Here is an 18144-nt window from a genome sequence, read left to right as displayed (position 1 = left end):
CGTGGGGCCGGCAGCATCCTCCCCGCACCGCTCCATCCCAGGCGCCGCCGGGAAGCGCGTGGGGGGATGCAGCGTGGTGCTGGTGGCGGCGGCGGGGTAAAATCGGCTTTTTCAGCCAGCTTTTCCGCCGGCCCGCGGGGAAAGGGAGAACCAGCGCTCAGCCGGGGGAATGGGGTGCCGGTGCCGGTGCCGGGGCGGCGCTCCCCGGGACGGGACGGTGCGGGGAGGGCGGCAGGCTCCCGAAAGGCGCCCGCGCCGTCCCGTGCCCGTGGTGGGGGCACCTCGGACGGCGGCCACCCTCGGCCGGGAGGTGGCAGCTCGCTGCGGCGGCAGCCCTGCCTCCGCGGCCACGCACCCCACCCGCTCCCGCCCCCGGGTCCCCGGGGGTGCCGGGAACATCGTTCCCGTCATTGGGGCAGGAGGCGGGGCCCGCGCCGTATAAGAAGGGACCGAGCGGGCGTTTCACTCCCAGGTCCTGAGACGCCTTGTCCCATCCCCGCCTCCTACCGCCGCTCACGGCGTGACCCGAGCCCGGATCGGCCCCCTCGGGGAGGCGACGGCGGGGCTGCAGCGGCAGCGCCGGTGCCACCGAGCAGCAGCAGCAGCAGCAGCGGCAGCGGTGTGAGCAGCGGCAGCAGGAGCAGGAGCAGCCCCGCTCCCACCTGCCCGTGCCAGAGGCTGGAGCTGCGCCCGTGGCGGAGCCGCGTTTGGTGCCCGCGCCCCGGAGCCCCCGCGCCGCGGCCGTGCGGCGCCGCGTCCCGCTCGCCCATGAGCGCCGCCGCTCTCTACAGCCTGGACTCCCCGGCATGCTATAAGAGCTGGTGCCTGGAGCCCGCCAACTTCTACGACGCCAAGGTGGGCAGCGGCGGCGGGCCGGGTCCCGCCTGCAAGCCGGGGGCCCGCGGCAGCTGCGGGATGAGCGGCGAGGAGGCGGGAGGCGGCCTGGGGGGCAGCGGCACCAACCTGGCGGAGCTGAGCGCCGCCGCCCCGGCCATGTACGAGGACGAGAGCGCCATCGACTTCAGCTCCTACATTGACTCCATGTCTGCCGTGCCCAACCTGGAGCTCTGCAACGACGAGCTCTTCGCCGACCTCTTCAACAGCAACCACAAGCCCGAGCGGGGCGGGGAATACGGCGAGTACTTGCCACCGGGCGGCGGCGCCGGCCGCGACCCCGCCAAGGACCTCGGCGCTGCCATGACCACCCTGCTGGGCTCCGAGCCCCGCACCGCCTCCTCCTCCTCCTCCTCCTCTTCCTCCTCCTCCTTCTCCTCCCGCGGCGCTCTGAAGCAGGAGCCGGACTGGAGCGACAGCGACCTCTCCTCCTCGCTGCTGCCCTCGCAAATCGCCACCTGCGCCCAGACCATCATGAACCTGAGCGGGCAGCCCACGCCGCCCACGTCCCCCGAGCCGCCGGGCAGCAGCTCCCCCTCCAGCTGCAGCACCCGCTCGCCGGGCCCCGGGGCCGCCGCCGCCGCCGCCGCCGTGCCCGGGCCGGCGCAGGGCGTCCCGCAGCCCACTGCCGCCGCCGGCGGGGGCAAGGAGCGCGGCGGCAAGAAGTGCGTGGACAGGTTTAGCCCCGAGTACCGGCAGCGCCGGGAGCGCAACAACATCGCCGTGCGCAAGAGCCGCGACAAGGCGAAGCGGCGCAACCAGGAGATGCAGCAGAAGCTGCTGGAGCTTTCGGCCGAGAACGAGAAGCTGCACAAGAAGATCGAGCAGCTCACCCGGGACTTGACCAGCCTCCGACACTTCTTCAAGCAGCTGCCCAGCGCTTCTTTCCTGCAGCCCGGCTCGGGCACCGACTGCCGGTAACCGGGGGGGAGCGGGACGGAGAGACGGACTCCGGGAGACGGTGGATAAATACCTCAGAGGGCCGTGCCGAGCCCTGCCGGGCCGTGCCGTGCCGTGCCGTGCCGTGCCTTGCCGGGCCGTGCCGGGCCGTGCCGGGCCGGGCCGTGCCGCGGCGCCCCGGGCCGGGCCGGGCGCGGCAGGAGGCGCGGAGCCGCGGCGGGACCTGCCGGCCCGCGGCCGCGCTCGGGATGCGGCAGCGACGTGGAGCGATGCCTGGGTCTTTCACCACGAAACTTGCGAAAAAGGGAAAAAAAGCTAAATATATTATTTTTTTTCTTCTCTCCCCTTAAATTATTTTTGTAATGGTAGTTTTCGTCTTTTCTACATTTTACTCATACCGATGCAGCTATGGTACATCTGTTAAAGTGATTCAAAATCCCATGTATTTTAGACAGTAGGATGGAAAAAAACCCCCAAAAAAACAAAGACTGAGCATGCTCAACCTTTTATATCAATTTTTACAGCATTTCTAAGAATAAAGAAAAGCATTTTAAATCCACCCTGCTCTCGTTTGCTCTGTGTCGTGACAGCCAGGGGCTGGCGGCGGGGAAAGCTGCGCTGCCCGGGAGGGGGCTGGACACGGGCGGGGAACACGGAGAGGGGGTCCCAGGGGCCGAGAGGGGAGGCGAGGGCAAGCAAGGGCCGCTGGGTTACTTCCCAAAGCATCCAGAGAGGGATGCAGGGGTGGGAACAACCGTGAGACCCCTCGCTCGGCCCGGTGGCTGCGAAGTCTGCTCCCCCCGGAGCGCATCGCTGAGCCCGAGTGCTGAGTCAGGGGTTGCCGTGGCGCTGGTGGGACCGAGCAGCTGCACATTAAGGGAGAGACTGCTCTGTGAGCAGGACTGTGCCAGAAATACCGTATTCTATAGCCAAAAAAAAAAAAAAAAAAAGGGCATAGGACTAGAAGAACATCATTAAAAGAATACCACTAGTTAAAATTCCCGTTTAAAAATAACTTCCAAGGGTTTTCCATTCTAGATAATGCAAAGTTGCACCTACACTAACATGTTCCATAACAGGGACCAGAGCTCACCTCTGTAGCGAGTCTCAGAGGTGTTGATGCACCCTGAGGCTTCAGCCCACTGCAGGAGCCGGACACTTTCCCTGATCCTGGATAGTGAGAGTGGGCAACTGCTGCTCATCACAGAGCCAGTGGTCACAAAGACTTTCACTGATCCCTGCCTGTGACAGAGCGGCGAGCAGAGCAACGCTGCTGCTCACCGCTGAGTGAGTGAACAGGTCACAGAAGATCGGGCAACTTATCTGAATTTCAGTAGTGCAGTGTTAGAGCACCTAGAGCATCTCTAGGGCACTGGCAGGAAAATGGCCTGACAACAAGCACCTCCAGTTTTCTCAGAGACTCAAGTCTTTGAATGGTTTTGAAGGGGCAACCCCAGTTTCACACACAGACCTCTACACAGGAATGGGCTGTCATCTCCTTTTTCCTTACAGGGAGGCAGGTAAGAGACTGAAATGCTTGGAGGAGGTGGGGAAAAAAGGGGAATTCAAAAGCTGGGTCATTTAATAATTGTGACATCCATAAGACTTTTCACTACTGGCCTGAGCTGCAGAAATGACCAGTGTGGCAAGTGTGCTGCTCCTTCTCTGCTGGTTAATCACATATGGGACCTGCACTAAAACCACTCGTTCCTCCTCCTCTGACCTGTAAGGGGCTTTTAAACACTGTGAAAGAGTAAGGGGGGGGGAACCATGCAGTCTCTAATTCTTATATTAATTCTTGCAATGCACACAGAGGGAGATTTTGGCATTTATCTGGTCTCTAGTCTCCACAGCCTGGGTGGGGGTTGTTGCATGGCCTACAACGCAGTTTGCTGCTTGCCCATAAAAGAAACTGCAGTGAAACACCCGCTTTGTGGGAAGCTACAGATAACACACAACTTCTCTGCTGAGAGACCAATTAGCAGTAAAACATTAACTTCATATGTGTTCAAATCTCTGTCTTTATACAACTATTGCAAAGTGTTAACTCAGAATTGACACAGCATGCAGCGTTCTGCAGCACGTCGGATACACTGATAAAACTCAGCTTAAACCAACTGCCATAGCAAGGTATTTATTTCAAAAATATCAGTAAAATTTTTTCCATTGACACATAATAAATACAGTATTATTAAAAATAAATCACAACCATTCAAAACTTACAGAAAAAGATGTTTTACATTACATAACAGCAACTATGACAAAGAACTGTATTCTTAGATCCTGCACTGGTCAGAAAAAGAAGAGTTCAGAAAGTTGAACAATATATAGATTTTTTTTCAGTGTTAGCACAATGTGCTTTATAAATCACAGTTTTAATAAACTATCTTAATGCTTATCACACTTGCATTATACATTATCTGTGGCACTAGTTAACAGATAATCACATTACAAAGTCCACAAATACTATAATAGCTGACTAGAGTTCAACTCTGTCTTGCTGCAGCTTCCAGAAGAACAATTTCCTCCAGCACAACACAGTTGGGGTGGCTGGTTATGGAGTGGACGTAGCAGTTCAATAACCCCACCTCCTTTCCCAGCACGCTCTGCACCTCGTAAGTCTGCAGGAATAAAAGCATGGTGAGTAAAACAAACAGTGCTGGACATTCTGTTCTAGGCAGCATTCAGCTGGGAAGATGCAGCATGCAGGATCCTCTTCCAACAGGCAATTTTTTTAAAGGACTCGGAAAGTGCATTAGAACTAATGGAAAGAATGAATATATTAGATTTTCAGTAATTAGATCACACTCCTGTCTCAGTTGCTGCCCTACCAGGCTTTCAAAATGAGCTGTTTCAAAAAGAAAAAAGTTACTGTGACTTTGAACTCAGTTTTGCTAAGCATAACCTATACATGCTCCCTTTACCTTCCTTTCTGACACTTGCAGGACTTCATGCATGCTGGCAATGTCTATATATATACTATACACTGACTACCTGTGCTAATTTACCCACCAAAGGAAAAAAAACATTTTGTAACCCTTCTTACCCTCCTTCCTCTCCCCCCTTTTAACTTTTTGTTGTTCATGCATTACCACCAGCAGCACCAACACAGTCCCTCGTGTTTAATGATCCAATGAATTTCATCCACAAGTTGTGCCTGAGTGAATTTGCAGAGGCTGTGCTCTGCGTGGAGGAGAGGGCTGCAAGGCTGGCATGGCTGCACTACGAGCAGCAGCATGTTAACACAAGAACTGGTGACACTCTCAGCTGATATTTCCCTTGAGAGGGTGTCTCAGGTGGCAGGTTCACATCCCTTTCTCACCCTAACAGGCCTTGCCTACAACAAGCCTTGACTGTGCCCCTCCTTCATCTGCACTGTGCTTCTGTACAGGTATGTGATACCCATAGCGTTGCCTGGCTCAAGGTATAAACAATCTTTTTTTTTCTTTTTTCTTTTTTTTTCCTGGATTATTTTTCCCCCAGACCGGTTCTGCAGTCCAGTTCACAGTGCAGCTGCACAAACAACTCTCCTGGTGTAACAGAAGGGCTGCCACAAGGAGAAGAACAGGTAGCCAGGGCCAGTGACGGCTAAAACCAATCTCCCTGCCAAAAGAATTTGATTACAAAGCTACACCCTTAGAAACTTCAGCAGCACTGGCAAAAAAATGCCACCTCAAGTGGTATTTCTTGTGACAAATCTTTATCCCTCTGTTTCAGCTGGGGAAGAAAAAAATCTGAGTTGCCAGACTTTTAAATACTGGCTGAATACACACTGAAACATGAAAAACAGGTTGTTTGAATTCTAATAACTCAAAAAAGAACTATGTTTTGCCAGTCTGTAACCAAACCAGACACATCCTGTAAAACTCAGCAAGACTTAACTGCTATTAAAGGAGCAAACACGTTTTGGAAATTTCTTGTATCTCTTTGCTTAAATGAAATATACACCCTCCACCAGCATAAGAAAAGTAATTTATTATTTCAGAATAACTTTCCACTTAAAATATTATCCACAAGTCCCACTAAAAGCATGGAGCATGCAATAGGAAAATGCTGGAAAACTTGTAAGACAGGGAAAGCAAACTGACCCCAGTACATATCACCTAACTGAAGATATTTAACTGGGATGATTAAACAAGACAACAAACCGACCTTTGCTCCCATTCACGTGCAAGGGAGAGGGAAAATCCTGGAATCCTAATTGGACTTAATGACTTTGTGAAGGCTGCAGAGAATCCATCAGCCAATGCCAGCCAGGCACCTACCTGGGTGCCTCCCTCACCCATGGTAAATCTGGGTCACTGTGCCAAGTGTCAGGGCTCTTCTGATAGCTCAGATTAAAGGAGTAAATACTTTGCGATTACATAAACTGTACTTTAGCCCATGGATCTCCATGGCTCATGTGTGCTTCATTCATACAATTATCAAGCAATATCTTGTGCGCATTTTGCAAATTCTTCTCCTATTTCCACCTGCCAGTACTTTCAGTGTTGTGCTGGTACAAAGTGGCTGTGGTTTATAGGATTTAGAAGACCAGACCCAAAAGGTGGGATGCTTGGAGGGTATCTTTGCTGCCTTTGGATCCTCAGCTAGTGAACAGCATCGCCTGTGGCAGCTCTGAGTGCTGTTTGCAAGCTGCTCTGCAGATCCAGAGCTGAGCTGAAGCTACACAGCCCATCTGCTGCATCCCCCTTCTGAAAAGGAGGGTGTGAGTCTGATCAGATGGCAGGGCATCAGCAGCTGGAAGGAGGGATTGCCAAAGGGGGATTGCCAAAGGGCACAGCCCACTCAAGTCACAGCCTGGACATGGGAAAAAAAAGAAATCATTTCACTTGTTCTGAAATCTCTTTCCACTCCTAGTGCAGTTCTGAAATGAATTGCCTGGAAAGTCAGAATCTCCACCACTGGAGATTTTCAAGACCCTACCAGCACAAGTCATGGCTGACCTGCCATACCTGACATTGGTACTCTGCCTTTACATTAAGTTCTGTAGTTTAACTTCCTTTGGTCAGCATTCATTATACCTACCCCATCCTCACTGGCAGAGGACATCAGGAGAGAAGAGATTGTCCTTTGCAACAGCTGGAATGAGAAAATTCACAGGTTTTGTTCATGGCAAAAATCTTAAGTGTGCAAAAACATTCTGTTTGCAGTCACATAGAACAAAGATTTATCATTTTAATATCAAACAGCTTCGTTTCTCTGGCCAAGAAAGCAGAGGAGAGGTGACACAAAAGACATTCAGAATGGAAGTCTAAAAATACACATTCCTTTTAAACTGTGGAAACTCCTTTTAACTCCTTTTAAACTGAGGTTTCCAAAGGCCCAGCCTAACAAATCCCTTCATCTGGGCCATAGAACCATTTGCAAACCTCAGGGTGAACTCAATGACTGCATTATTTGAGCAAGACCTGGGAACTGCATTCTTAACCCAACGAAACACAAGTTTAGTATTAAATTATGGGACAGTCTTACATATTTTAATTTGTCTTCTGCCAGAACTGTTCATAGCAGTGTGGCTTAGGATACCTATGTGTCTGCACATCTGGTCTCACTGCACCTGATACACCAGCCCTTACTTCATGCCATACCTTCACTTTTACTGTACTTTGAGATCGGGATGGACAACTCAAGAAGACTTCCAGCTGCATTTTCAAAACTGGTGTTGTGACAACTTCAGAGCACTGGTTGCAATATAGCAATTCTCTGAAACACACATAATAATGATGGAAAAACATAGAGAAATGAACAAGCTATCAGTCATAAATAAAAATAAATAAAACCCCAATTAATATACTCCCTAAAATACTTTGCTGGTAGACTTTTAGTAGCAAAGCCCTGGTAGAGATTCAGTTGATAAGAGAAAATAGAACTCTTCTGTTGGCAGTAACTCTCCTGGAGGACCTAAACTCTTCTGGCAAAAGGATCTTCCTTTAATAATTTCTGGCAGCATGGAGAAAGGTTGCTATTTATAGTCACTCTGCTTAAGCAAATATTAATCTCATAAGCTCCTAAAAGTTATGGCAAAAGAAAATCTGTAGTATAGATTTGGCTGAAGTGAATTATTGACTTAGGCCCTCATTCAGCAAACGTTCAATGTTTTCAGTGTACTCTTAAGTCATGCACAGAGTTAAGCTCAGCTATAAGCCACTTGTTGGAAGAACTTCTTAAACAAATATTGATACTTCATTTGTTCTCCAAATGAAGCAAAAGTGTCCTTCACAGGTGAGATACTTTTTTAATTGGACTACACTACTATGTGAACATAGACACATCCTTATTTTTAACATGACAGTATAATACAGGACATCTGGTTTTGATTTTCAGCCATTTTTGTACAACAAAGCATAAAGGGCCAATCTTCTAATCTTTAGGACAATATTATCTATTTCAATAAGAACAACACAACTTCTTACGATTTCTCAGTAGAAAGAACTTCCTTCCTTCCTTCCTTCCTTCCTTCCTTCCTTCCTTCCTTCCTTCCTTCCTTCCTTCCTTCCTTCCTTCCTTCCTTCCTTCCTTCCTTCCTTCCTTCCTTCCTTCCTTCCTTCCTTCCTTCCTTCCTTCCTTCCTTCCTTCCTTCCTTCCTTCCTTCCTTCCTTCCTTCCTTCCTCCCTCCCTCCCTCCCTCCCTCCCTCCCTCCCTCCCTCCCTCCCTCCCTCCGACTGCTCTTATCCCCTGGGCTTTTATTCCACCAGGAATTTCACACTCTGCAAGCACAAGCTGCCTCGGCAGCTGCAGGGGAGGCTTTCCAAAATTATGTCACTGTGACACAGGTTCAGCATTTCAGGTGGCAACAGGTCCTGTGGGATCAGTCCTCACATTCAGGACAAACATACTGCCAGAATTATTCAACATCCTTTTTAGAAAGGTGACTAATTTAATAGGTCTGAAATGCAAGTCTTTAATACTTAGATACATGGTAGCAGAGATCATAGTCCAGTATAAAGATGAGGTGAATAGAGGACACACAGATTAACAAGGCAAGACACACAAACACATGTACCTGCTTCAAAAGGAACTTAAAATCAGACCTGTGGTTTATGGGCATATTTATTAAAAGCAGTATTACAATGCAGTGGGCTATGAAACCTTTATAAGCAAGATTGGTTTAAAAACCAAGTAATAACTGCAAAATCAAACTATTTCATATCTACTTGTATCTTTCTCCATATATTAATGTAACCTTGCAGGTTTTATCAGTTCATCAGCAATAAAAATACTACGTCTTAGCTCTAGGAAGGAGCAAAGTGCAGCCTGTGCCTGCAGGAATCATTGCATCACCCATTGCTGTTATGGCTACATCTACAAAACACCTGGAGTGCTCTGGAGCATGCTGACTCTCACCTGTCCTGGGGACACACTTCCAACTTTCCATTGCCACATCTGTTGCATGTAGGCCAGGAGAAAGCAGTGCTCTCATTAACTCCAACAACAGTACCTGCAGAACATGGAATTCTTACAAAATGCTAATGTTAAGCCAGCAAACACAGTCACTCTTGGCTTCACAGCAGGTTTGAACCTTCCTGACCCACAGTTTAAGACTTGTCAGAGCAGGAATCAGGAACAATCTCACTCCCTTTCTCCTTTGTCCCTCCAACAAGGGATGAAAGTACAGCAGAGTGTTATGTTCTAAAAATATCAGAAAGTAGGTAATTGACAATTAACTTTCCAAACAGGCTTGGTTCTTTTGGTTTGGATTTTACTGCTTTTCTGATTTGCTTTTGCTTGTTTGCTTTCTTTCTGGTCCTCTGGTGTTTTCTTGGCAATAAACAGCTACAAAAATAATCAGATCGAATAGCTTGAAATTGGTATTTAGAAAATACAAACCAATAAGAAGCCCCAATCCCTTCTGAAAACAACAATGCAGATTAAATTCTACTAACAATGGAGTTATTCTTCATTTATACAGATTCAACAGAGATTAGATCTGGCTCACAGTCTTAAGTGTGTGCGTAAGAAGGGAATGCCAAAGACACTTTGGACTAATAAAAAGGGCCTCGCTAGTTTTGGCAAGAAAAGATATATTCAGAATTTTATGAGAAGCCAATAAAGAGTGTATTATATTTTATGGTAACAATATGCTGAAATTATGAGCATTATTTATAGAGAAAAATATTCACCTGTAAGAATGAAATTGCACTGAAATAAAAGCTCACTAGTACAACAGAACTACAGACTTAAAAATCCAGCCTCTGTTGAGCAAGAATCTCACAGTTCTATACCACATTCAAGAGAAGAAAGCCTTGGAGACTTGGAGCATTTACAGTGTCTGGACTGTAAGACAGGGTGTTAATCCCTTGCTTTTCTGGTTCTCCTGGGACAAGCAGGGAGCTACACCTAAATAACAAAACTGTAATTTTCTTTGGGAATTCAAAGGACAGCGAGTCTGAAGATCTGAAAAGTTGCTTCTCAAATACAACATTTATGACCCAATTTATAAGTGTACGACAAAATATTAGGCATTTCTCTGACAGAATAAAATATTCTATTTAGCCACATGGACTCTTAGAGGAATAATTTTGATTCTTCAGTGTTCATGATAAACTGGGAGTTTCCATGGGTATGTTTCTCTTTGAATGATGTGAATGCTGAATGGAGTTAAAGCCACTTGGTGGATTTAGCTTGACTGGATCCACCTGACTGGCTGGTCACCAGTGGTGTTCCCTAAGGCTCAGTACTGGGGCCAATCCTGTTTAATATTTTAATCAATAATCTGGACCAAGTCCACCCTCAGTGAGTTTGCAGATGACAGCAAACAGATGGGTGGGAGTGTTGATCTGCTGGAGGGCAGGGAGGCTCTGCATGGGCATCTGGACAGGCTGGATCAATGGGCTGAGGCCAATGGTGTGAGGTTCAACAAGGCCGGGTGCCAGGTCCTGCACCTGGGTCACAACAACCCCAGGCAGTGCCACAGGCTGGGGGAAGAGTGGCTGGAAAGTGACCCAATGGAAAAGGAGCTGGGGGTGGTGGTCAGCAGCCAAGTGGACACGAGCAGTGTGTGCCCAGATGGCCAGGAAGGCCAGTGGCATCCTGGCCTGGATCAGCAACAGTGTGGTCCAGCAGGACTAAGGAAGGGATCATCGCTCTGTGCTCAGCACTGGTGAGGCTGCACCTCAAGTCCACTTCTGGGCCCCTCACTCCAAGAAAGACACTGAGGTGCTGGAGTGGCCCAGAGAAGGGCAATGGAGCTGATGAGGAGGAGGTGGGGTTCCTCAGCCTGGAGAAAAAGAGGCTCAGGGGGAACCTTCTTGTTCTCTACAGCTGCCTGAAAAGAGTTTGTAACCAGGCAGGGGTCGACCTCTTCTCCCAGGTTACAAGTGACAGCATGAGAGGAAATGGCCTAATGTTATGCCAAGAGAGCTTTAGATCGGATATTAGGAAGACTTTCTTCACTGAAAGGGTGGTCAAGCATTTGAACAGCTGCCAGAAAAGTGGTGGAGTCCCCAGCCCTGGAGGTATTTATATGACATGCAGATGTGGCACTTGGGGACATGGTTTAGTGGTAGACTTGGTAGTGCTGGTTTTCATTTGGTTAATGGTTTGACTGGATGATCTTAAAGATTCATTTCAACCTAAATGATTCTATGATTTTATCATTCTTGTTCACCAAAAAACTACCAATTAATTTGCTAAGTATGTTTCCTTCTTCATTAAAAAAATAATTTTAAAACCAAAACAAATCCCCTTTCTCTCTAAGCCTTTTCACTTTCTGCCACTTGTGTGCAAGATGCCAGTGCAAGTACATCTGAAGCAAACCAATCAGGATCATACTGATGAAAACCAATCAGGATCATACTGATGAGATTATGTCTAGTGGAGAAGATTATTTTGATGATAATGGAGAGTTCCCTTGAGAAAACCAGCAGACATCACTGAAGTCAGACCAACTCAAAGCAGCAACAGGTGTAGTAATCTAGTGACAGTCTTGTGCACCCTATAAAGTGATTTCTCAAGTTTAAGATGCTGAACTACTGCACATCTTTTTCAAGACTCCAGATTTTGCTTGACATACACAAACCTTCTGGATACTTTCCCCAAATCCTTCTTTTAAATGAAAATGCACATGGCCAAAATTCGATTTTTACCTCTAGTTTATTTTTAAGGTTTGTGGCTGGCACCATGAAGAAGAGATTGACATTGTCAATCTCTTGGATGAGACTGACATCCAAGGGACAACGCCTGGCAGGTCTGCCATGTGGAATGCAAAGGAACACTTTGGTTGAAACAATTAAAACATGGAGGTGTTGTTTTTGATTTCTTTCCCCCAATCAGATATCCTGATTAATAGGACAGGAAATGCAAAAATTCAATCAAAAAAGGAAACATAGATAAACTGACTGACCCCATTTTAGTCCCACTAGCGAGTGGAAAACTGAAAAAACCCCCACATGCCTGAGTAAGGGCTTAAATATGAAAATATCCAACGTCAAAATTCAATCACTGTTGGTGAGTCATATACTAGGCAAATAGCATTAATCAAGTAATATTCCCACATATCACATGTGGTATAGACTAAGTAGAATTTACTCAAAGCATGATTAAGAGGAAAACCAGTTCTGTGCTGTATGAACTGCCAACATTTAAGTCATCCTGACTGCTACTATACAGCAAAACGAGGTTATAAATTACCTTGTAATGCATAGTGATAAGAAAATAAACTTATTAACCCTAAGATCACAGGTGAAAACCACAGATTCATCTTGCAATGAAGAATAAAGTTTTCCTTAGAAAGCAACCACAGGTTTTCACTCATCTGTTGAAGGGCAACACAGTCCATTATCCCAGAGCTGGTATGGCTGGACCTCCCTGAAACAAGAATTTCTGACAAACTCATTGCATCTGCTCAGACTGGAACATTTTCTGTTTTGATGGGGAGGGAACCTCTGAAGAACATCCAGTCCAGAGCTGTACCAGGTTGGTCAGGGCCCAGCTTTAAGTAGGAGCTTAGACTGGTGGAACTTCAGATGTTCCTTCCAAAGGAGCAGGAAGACACACTCCTTCAGGAAGGGGTAGACAAAGCCTCTTCAGCCTCTTTGCTAGGTGGGAGAATGCCAGTGTGCAACACACATAGGTGACCAAAAGTACAAGAAACGAGAGGATGTGCAAAGAAAAAGAATGAATGAGGCAGTAACTGCTTCTCATTGAAAGCCAGACTAACAATTCTCTGACATAGGAGATGAGAGACAGCGATTGAATTTTAGAGATCATACATCTCCCTCCATGCATTGTTCCACCAAAAGTATATTCTCCCACCAACAAAGTAGGGTCAATGCTATTAGTTTCATTTGTTAGCAGAAATATGTAGGCACTAACTAATTGAAACCCAAAACAGTGAATGTATCTCTTCAATGCTATTAAAATATTTCAGTACACACAAAAGTGAGAGTTTTCATCTATATATTGCTGCAGCATGAGTATATAGAAGATATTTTATATTCTATGTTGGTATTCCGGTGTGGGGGCCTACTGATAACAGCTATCCTGCACAAATTCCAGATTAAACAAGACAAGGTTGTAGGATTAATTTCTCCTTTTGTCATTCTTCTATCTTTAATACAGGACAGGCAAAGTATGACATCTCCCATGTGTATAAAGTAAGTTCTTGTTTACACAACAGATCACAAATGTGTTCTTTCTTTGCCCTGTCAGATAAAGAAAGGACAGAGAGATGTTTCCTTTATCCTACTATGAACACTGTCAACAAGAAAAAAGAAGACAGGCACTTCTCATAATCACAAAATTAACAGCAGTGACAATTCTTAACATAACTACTGGAGAGGTGAAAAAAAAAAGGCAAAAAGCATTTCACACCCAGTGACAGAAATATCTTTCAAGTAGCTGTATCAATGCAAGATGTACATAACAACCATGGCTTTGAGTGAAGTGCCTCTGGTTGTGCTTGGTTTTCATTATGTACTGTTCAACATTTGTCACTGCAAGGTGCTCAGTAATTAATCACAGAGGCATTGCTAAGCTGTGGCTGTACCATAGCAGCAGGTATGTTTAGTAAAGGCTTTGCTTGGTTTCAAACTGTCTTCTCAGTCTATTTTATTATAACTGAAGAATTCATTTGAAAACCGTTATTTGTTGTAATTTTAAAGTTAATTTCAAATGCTCCAGTGAATACTTGATGGTATTTTCTACAAGGGCTACTGGAATAATACAAATTAAATTAAGGGAGGAAATAGTCTTGAAGGCTTGTTGGGCTTTTAAGGACTTTTTCTCATAGGCACTGTACAGCTGGGAGGTTTAAGAAGCTGCCTGGACAAAGCATTATAAAATATACAGTAGAGAATATTTCTGCATGATTTGGAAACACTAGAAAATCTGTAGTAAGAAATGTTTCTGCATGGTTAGTGGTAAAACCAAGATATGGTCAAACCATATCTTAGACAAAGCTATGATCCAAAGTGGCTGGTGAGCAAATACTAGCCACATTATGCTAAATTACTATGGTAAAATAATAAATTGTCCTACTGCAGCAAAGCTCCAGGAAAATCAGTCACCAACCCCTACCATTCAAGATCTGGGTAAGATATCTTACCCATCTGCCTAAAAAATGTTGGTATAACTCCTTGTTGCCAACATCAACAAGGCTGGTGTGAACAGAAGGCTCCTGAAGGAAGACAGTGAAGGAAGGAATATAATGAAACAGATTGTACATTAAACATTTATTCTGGGGTATGAGTGAGTGGGAGCAGAGCTTGGCCAGCAAAAGGCAAACAGAGCCCACATTGAGGCATAAAATCTTAAATATTCTAATGACCCACAGCAATGCCATGCTTTTTTTATCCCTCCATGATGTTTGTGCAAGAAATCAATATAAAGACACAAAAGATTAAAGTGAGCACAAATAATTAACAGCATTCATTTCAGCAAGGCCATACAAACCTCTGAGAGCACAAATGGAGCTGGCCTGTGTTGTAGAATCCAGCTCATCGAGTCTGACAGGGCCAGTCAGCTCACTGAGGTCAGCACCGGCAGCCGAGCACAAAAGAGGCTTTTGTAACAGGAGAACAGTACGTTCAACACAAATAATCCTACCTGCCAAAAAAGACATTTCAGCTCAGTACAGTAACAAGGAAAAAGGTGACCACGTTAATTGTCACGGCCAATAAAGACAACAACCTCTGCCAGCTACCAAACAGATGAATAGACTCCATCAGGTTTTCTCAATGACAAAATATTTTGCTTTCAGCGATACACGCACCGCGCTCTTGTTACACTTTGAGACTCCCAGGGAGAAAAAGAAATCTGAATTTGAAGAAAAAGAAATTTAAAAATCTGAACATGCCAGAAGAGAGTGTCTGATGCCACCCAGACTGCATCTCATCTCACTCCTGGCAAACAGGTTACAGGCTTTTCCTTGGTAATAAGCTTGGGCACCCCTTCAGGTGGTCCTACTTTGCTTCAGAGATTATAAAGAGTAGGTGCATGCAATGCTTTATTCTCCAGAGCAGAGATTTTTGCTTCAGGACACACAGCCTTTTGCACAGCTTTGTACTTCCAGTTCACTTACACTCTGGAAGTGACTGAAGGTGTGAGATGTGAGCCAGCCCTGCCATCACCATACAGAACCAAACTTGAACCTCAAAAAAGAATGAGTAAAAATGAAAGTAAAGGGAACAACCATTATTTCATGATCTGTATGGGAGTGAAGGCTCACAGCTAAGACGGTTTAGGACAGCTTGTAAAATTTCTCTATCTTGGGACATGCAGATTTCTTAATATATTTGAGCGTTCTGTCAGTTCACAGATTTGATTTTCACTGGTCATCAGATTCAACAGTCATCAGAGAAGACTGACAGCAATACTGGTGTATTGGTGGGTATACTGGTAATACTGGTGGGCATACAACAACATCACTGAATTTCTCATTCACTTTCAAAATCAAGCCAAAAATACAGAAAAAGAAACCTTACAAGAAAGTTTAAATTACAACCCCTTTCAAATTTCTCATCCCAAACTTGCAAAGTCTCATCTTCATCTGGTAATGAAAGTGACCTCTCTGGAGGTCACATATTGAGGTGTCAGAGATAAGGCTGCTGTTTCTGTGGGACTCCAGATGCTTCCAAACCACGTGCAAAGCTTACCATTTCCCCAGAGAGCATCCTTGAAGAAGACAAGTTGTGAGCCAGCACTGAGGGCTTCCATGATTTCTGTGCTGAGAACACATGACGCAGTGACTGACACAGCAACAACTTTTGGAATCCCATGAGCCACATTTTGCAGTGTGGAGTCAGTCACAAACAACAGCATTTCTCTTTGATCTATGGGAACACTGTGTTTTGTCTGTGATTAGGAAAAAAATTACACAAATTGGATTGCAATTGTTAATTTTTTTAGCAGAAGAAAAGACTAAACATCTTCATATTAAAATGACTCATAAAACTGACAGAAATTATTACAGTTAGGGCTTGTACAGGATAATGAGTCAAAGGTTTACTAGAATTTTTTGGTATTCCTTACTTCAGATACAAACCTTAAAATCTCTACCTTAAATTAACTTTCTGAGGTTGACTCTCTGGACTCTTGGCTCTACTTCAGTCAACCATCAAGCTTTATGATAATTTTCTTGGACTGTACATGAGATTTGAAAATATATTTCCTAAAAAAATGTACTATATATATTGTACACATAAAATGATTATTGGATGGTTTTAATAAGACTTACATAATTTCTGTCTTAAAAACAAAGGGGAAAGAATATTTCTACTACTAATATTATTCCTCTGTGGGCACAGAGGTACTGTTTCTAGGTACTGTTATTAGATTCCAAAGCATAACCAAACTGCAAAGTGGAGGTTTTTCTTTCAGGTGAACAAATATCCCTAAACATTAAAAATACATAAAGTTAAGGAAGTAGATAACTTCTAAGTAAGGCATATATGAATCTGCAATGACAGTGTAAGTTTTCTGCCCCAGAGAGGTATAAAAAATATCATATCAAAGCATGTTTCATATTTACCAGTGCAAGGAACTTGCAAGTTTTCGGATTCTAATATTTTAAAATATCTAAGATTAAATAACTTAATCAATTTTAAATGTTTTTCTTACTCTTCTTAATTAGTCCACTGATCAAAAATTAATGCCTAAAACATTTAATTGAAAATTAAATACTATAATGCCTGGAAAGACAATGTGGCATTTTATTCTCAGAGCTGCATGTCTGTGGCAGAAGGTAGCACAACAAAACCCCCAGTATTTTGTCTTTGGTTGAATTATAACTTTGAAACCATCAGCCACACTGAGCCTGTCTTTCTGTCCATGCTCACACTCTTAGAGCAAATGAGGTAATTGTAAATAGTGACTGGAAAAATTCACAGTTCAGATATCACAGTCATGCCTTAATACAGCATATGCTGCCTCTTGCACTGATGTTGTTGTTTTGCCTAGTAACTGCATACATTTGGGCACCTCCTCTGCACAGATACCATTAGGACAGCTTCAGAGAAAGAATTTTTACATCTGTCCCTTGAGAATTACTAACACATTAAAAGCTTTCTTTCAGGAAAATAATCCAAGAAGTAAATAATAATAAAAGCAAAAATCACAAGTTAGTATAAAATCATCATCTTGCTATGTGTGACTATTTGTTCTGAACAGAGAGGAGGACACAACAGACAAATAGCAGCAGGATTGAGTTATAAGGAAGGACAGCTCCTTAACCACAGATGGAATATATTTCCTCATGTTCCTTCTGAACCACAGTTCGGATTCTGACTAATAAAAAAAGTGTATTTCCATTCCTCCTTCACACAAATTAAGTCATATTAATTCAAGCACTTAATGCTGTAGCTACAGAGAGTAAATACTAATTTTTAAGGTATGTCTGAATTAGCTCACATAGCAGATTATTTAATAATAAATCTGCAAAACAAACCAAATCATTGTCCCTTCCTCACTTATTACAACTTGGTGATTTTGCATGTGAAGGGTACATCATCTTGGCAAAGGCAGCTGCAGGAAACAAGCTGCTGTTCTTGATCTTCTGGGAGGACAAGGCAAGTGATACACTAGCAGCAGGTAAATACATTCCTTGAGCAGTTAAACGTAAGGAGAATATCTTCTATTGCTTTCCCATCATTACTTTCAAAAAAATTATGAGCACTCATGTTGTTCACTCATAAAAATTTAGTACTTATACAATTTAGTTCAGTAAGTGAATAGCCATTAAAAAAAGAACTATTAAACATCCTAGGAGCAAGACAAAAAAGCATGGACTTTTTTTTCTGCTATTCAGTATTCCATTCTTCAAAACCACATCTGTTCCCGCATGCTTCATCTTTTCTCTAATTCAGTGATGAAGTGCTTTTACATAAGAATACTGATAACACACATCAGAAT

General features: G+C 44.6%; 2 protein-coding genes across 4 annotated transcripts in view; one reads left to right on the top strand and one right to left on the bottom strand.

Moving 5' to 3' along the window:
- Positions 1–51: 51 nt before the first annotated feature.
- On the top strand, positions 52–2353 carry CEBPD (CCAAT enhancer binding protein delta). 2 transcript variants are annotated; one of them, XM_077185388.1, is made up of 2 exons: positions 52–1922; positions 1963–2353. In XM_077185388.1, exon 1 carries the CDS (start codon positions 67–69, stop codon positions 1813–1815), a length of 1749 nt encoding a protein of 582 aa, XP_077041503.1. In that variant the 5' UTR covers positions 52–66; the 3' UTR covers positions 1816–1922; positions 1963–2353. The 2 variants fall into 2 exon arrangements, with proteins under 2 accessions (XP_077041503.1, XP_054493869.2); XM_054637894.2 differs by having other exon boundaries at positions 1953–2353.
- A 1559-nt stretch (positions 2354–3912) lies between these two features.
- The window catches only part of SPIDR (scaffold protein involved in DNA repair), a 195886-nt gene continuing 181654 nt past the window's right edge, over positions 3913–18144 (bottom strand). Inside the window, exons 15-20 of one of the 2 annotated variants that reach the window (XM_077185375.1) lie at positions 15891–16089; positions 14689–14841; positions 9142–9235; positions 7386–7500; positions 6823–6876; positions 3913–4415 (exon numbers count right to left, since the gene is read on the bottom strand). In XM_077185375.1, the coding sequence (XP_077041490.1) occupies positions 4281–4415; positions 6823–6876; positions 7386–7500; positions 9142–9235; positions 14689–14841; positions 15891–16089 (750 nt within the window). In that variant the 3' untranslated portion in view covers positions 3913–4280. Of the gene's footprint in view, positions 4416–6822; positions 6877–7385; positions 7501–9141; positions 9236–14688; positions 14842–15890; positions 16090–18144 lie in introns of those variants that run through there. The other variant, XR_013184102.1, reaches the window with a different exon arrangement.

The sequence above is a fragment of the Agelaius phoeniceus genome, chromosome 1 (assembly GCF_051311805.1).
Source record: "Agelaius phoeniceus isolate bAgePho1 chromosome 1, bAgePho1.hap1, whole genome shotgun sequence".
Lineage (NCBI taxonomy): Eukaryota > Metazoa > Chordata > Aves > Passeriformes > Icteridae > Agelaius > Agelaius phoeniceus.
Note: the sequence above shows the minus strand (reverse complement) of the source record. Positions and strands in the feature narration are given on the sequence as shown.

Bases quoted from the DNA above. Each gene is read 5' to 3' on its own strand.
- CEBPD (XM_077185388.1), top strand. From the start codon at position 67: ATGCAGCGTGGTGCTGGTGGCGGCGGCGGGGTAAAATCGGCTTTTTCA.